Source organism: Arachis hypogaea, chromosome 8 (genome assembly GCF_003086295.3).
Source record: "Arachis hypogaea cultivar Tifrunner chromosome 8, arahy.Tifrunner.gnm2.J5K5, whole genome shotgun sequence".
Classification (NCBI taxonomy): Eukaryota; Viridiplantae; Streptophyta; class Magnoliopsida; order Fabales; family Fabaceae; genus Arachis; species Arachis hypogaea.
In genome coordinates, this window is record NC_092043.1 from 31,891,280 (window position 1) to 31,895,018 (window position 3,739).

Consider the following 3,739-nt stretch of genomic DNA (forward strand, 5'->3'; position numbering starts at 1 on the left):
TCAAAGACGTAATTGATACAATTGAAATCCCAGAGACGATTTTAGTGCATAATACCAATCTTAAGAAATATTTTAGAGTTAAATCGATAAAAAGAAGATTCGAAAACTCAAGAAGATGCTCATGTGCCCAAAACTTGAAGTTTCTTGTGTCAAGCAGCAATAACAACAATAATAAAGAGAAAGGATTTTAATGGAAAACGAAAATGATATTGATATATTTTTATAAAATTGATCATATTAATATTAAGTTAAAAAGGAATTTCGATTCAATTCATCCAATACATTATGAAACAATTTATTATATATTAATTGTATACTGATTTTGCGCATCCATGCCTTATATCTACGTTGTACCAAACAAATAATGTATAATATCTAATAAAATTAGCTATAAATTTGTAATAATTTAAAATGGCAATTAAAATTTTGGGAAAGTAATAATAAAATTGACCATTTTTTAGTCTGGTAATATCAACCATTGTCTCCGTGTCCCTTATCAAATATCTGTGGCCCCAATTTACAGTTGTTGCCCGATTGATTATTATTATTTTTCTACGAATTCAGAAATCAAATCAGGGCAAGATACAATAATTCAAGTATTCGTCATTTATAATTTCTTTCAAATAATTATTTATGTCCTAAAAAACTGTCATGTAAAATATACAAACGGTAAAAGACACATCACATTTAAATTTTGTATATATTTACATAATATTAATCACTCTTCTTTCTTAAAAATATTGGTCCGACAATAAAAAATAACGACCACTTTCGTGATCAACAATTACAAAGACATTATTTCTGTTTTAGTTACTAAATCGGTCACTAAATAAAAAAATAACGACCAATTTTAGTAACCGATTTTATATTAGTTGTATTTAAAATTTATCGGTCGCTGAATGTAATTTAACGATCGACCTTCTCATAAGTTTTATAAACACGTGTGCTCTAATATATATGACCGAGGTGAGATTTGTCAAGCGAAGAACTTAGAACAATATTATAAATATTTGAATAAAAAATTTGATCTCTAACATCTATTTTTAGAATATATATATCTAATTTTTTTCGTCTCATTTTTAAATCTTTTAAAGACTTATTTATTGTTAATAATTTTTGTAAATTTTTTTGTCAACAATATAAATTTTTGAGTACTATTTTAGTAGTTTATTCTAGATATTTTTTTTTTTTGGTAAAGATTCTAGATATTTTAATTGTTGTTAAAAATAATTCAATCGTAATAAAAAAAAAAAAACATCAAAGGCCCACAACTCTATACTTAAACGAGCAAGTCAATTTTTTGCCACTTACTCAAACCCAATTCCAACACAATAATGTCCTAGCATTACCAAGTTCAACAAACATTAACACTTCTCATTAACAATATAAACTCCTATCCTCCAACATATATCACCGATGTCAGACTTACAAATAACAGTGATCAAGCGATTGGTCTTTTCAGCATTGACAATAGTACCGAAGAGCGAAACACACATTCCAGGAGTGCAAAAGCCACATATTGAAGCATGGAATCGTGCAACTCTTTTGTGAATTGGGTGGAGTCCATCTTTACTGTTTCCAATGCCTTCACTTGTTGTAATTGAACAGCCATGTATGCTGCAAAGTAATGTAAGGCAAGAACTCGCTGTAAAGTCTTCAATTCTATCAAGTATAGGATCATACTTGGAGATCAAAACCACACAAGCTCCACAACCACCTGTAAAAAACAACCATTTCAAAATACGAAGTTCCAAGTTGAAAAAAAAAAAGTCGTGGCAAACACCATATCCACCTTCAAGTTCATTGAAAACCCCATCAGAAAAAATAACACTACTCACAAAGCTCAAGAATAACTGGAACCAGAACAAGGTCCTTTATCCTTATGCCTCAATCTATGAAGCATAAATTAGTTCAAAGCAAGGTCAATATAACAATCATCAATGTTTTAGGTTTATTCCAAAAAGGACCATAATCAATAATACTATACTATGGTCCATACCCAATAGTCAATATTTAATATCAAACTAATTCTTTCTAAAAAAGTTAGTTCAAAGCAAGGTGAATACTATAGGGGGAAAAAATAATGAAAAACCAACTCAACAATCAATTGAATTACTTTAATATAACACTAGTTGAATCAGATGATGCCACAGTGTTACATCAACACTTGACCTTTGTTCTAAGAAGAAAAATTGAAAAAATAAATAAATTCTTCAAAACAATAAATAAATAAAAGAGGGTTATCATCACCTGTATACTTCACAATTGTAACAATGACCACAGTTGGTTATGGAGATATTGTTCCGAATAGCAACCTTACAAAGCTACTTGCATGCGCTTTTGTTTTCACCGGAATGGCGTTGGTTGGACTAATCCTAGGCAAAGCAGCAGATTACTTGGTTGAGAAGCAAGAATTCTTGCTAGTTAAAGCTTTGCGCATGCACCAAAATGTTGGTAAAAGAGAAATTCTAAAGGAGGTTGAGGTGAACAAAACAAGATACAAATTCCTTTTGGCCTTTTTCCTTCTCTTGATTATGATCATAGCGGGAACAGTTTTCTTGATCATGGTTGAGAAATTGGAATTCGTCGATGCGTTTTACTGCATTTGTTCTACTCTTACAACCCTGGGATATGGTGATAAGAGTTTCTTGACTGAAGCAGGAAGAATATTTGCTGTGTTTTGGATATTGGCAGGTACAATTTCTTTGGCAGGTACAATTTCTTTGAGGGCTCAGGTGTCTAGGATCTTAAACATAAAGAGCTAGTGGGCCTTTCATTTTTTCTTTATTACATTTGAATTTTTTTTAACAACAATTAAAAAAAGTCCATATATTTTCTTTTGCACAACCATTAAATAATCTTTTTATTCATATTTTTTTGGAAAACAAAATTTTAAAATCAAATAAATATTAAATTTCACACTAATAAAATTTATAGCTAATCAATTTAATCCTTATAATTTTTAAAATTCATTAGCTAAGTCGAATTTTATAACTATCTAAAATAAACTAGTAAAATGGTACCCTAAAGTTTATATCGTTGACAAAAAAACTCACAAAAATTTTTAACAAATAATCCTTCTTATAAGTTATAACTTTTAAATTTCATTAATTAGGTCAAGTTTTATAACTATCCAGAATAAACTACTAAAATGATACTCGAAAATTTATATTATTGACAAAAAAATTCACAAAAAGTATTAACAACAAATAAGCTTCTAACAGATTTAAAAATGAGACGAAAAGAATTAGCTATATATATTCTAAAAATAGATTTTAGAGATTAAATTTTTTATTCAAATATTTATAACATTGTTCTAAGCAAGGTTTCGAAAACCGAATCGGTCATCGAACCGCTCTAGCTATTGGTTTACTGGTTTATTGGTTTAATCAATTCGACCGTAATTCAACCGAAAAAACTGTTTTATAATAAAATAATAAATAAAATTTAAATAAGTACACTAGAATATAATTATAGTCTAATATAAACTTTAGAATATCCAAATTAAAAGTACTACATAACCACAATGTTATGATCTCATTCAAACAAACTCAAAAGTCAAATAACAAAAACAACCAATCAAACATCAATTACCTCTCCTTAAGGTACTTATAATTCTGCTTTGTAAATTACCTCTTGAAGTTTCCCATCACTTAGACTCTCACAAATCTCCCATCTATCACCAATTTTGGCAAAGCTCCTAATAACAACAAACATGAAAATTAATTAGTATAGAAAA

The 3,739-nt window shown here is 28.7% G+C and overlaps 1 protein-coding gene across 1 annotated transcript; it reads left to right on the forward strand.

Moving 5' to 3' along the window:
- Nucleotides 1-2,273: 2,273 nt before the first annotated feature.
- LOC112705254 (two-pore potassium channel 1-like) lies at nt 2,274-2,765 on the forward strand. Its single transcript, XM_025756090.2, has one exon. The coding sequence runs from the start codon at nt 2,274-2,276 to the stop codon at nt 2,763-2,765; it is 492 nt and encodes a 163-aa protein (XP_025611875.1).
- Nucleotides 2,766-3,739: the final 974 nt, after the last annotated feature.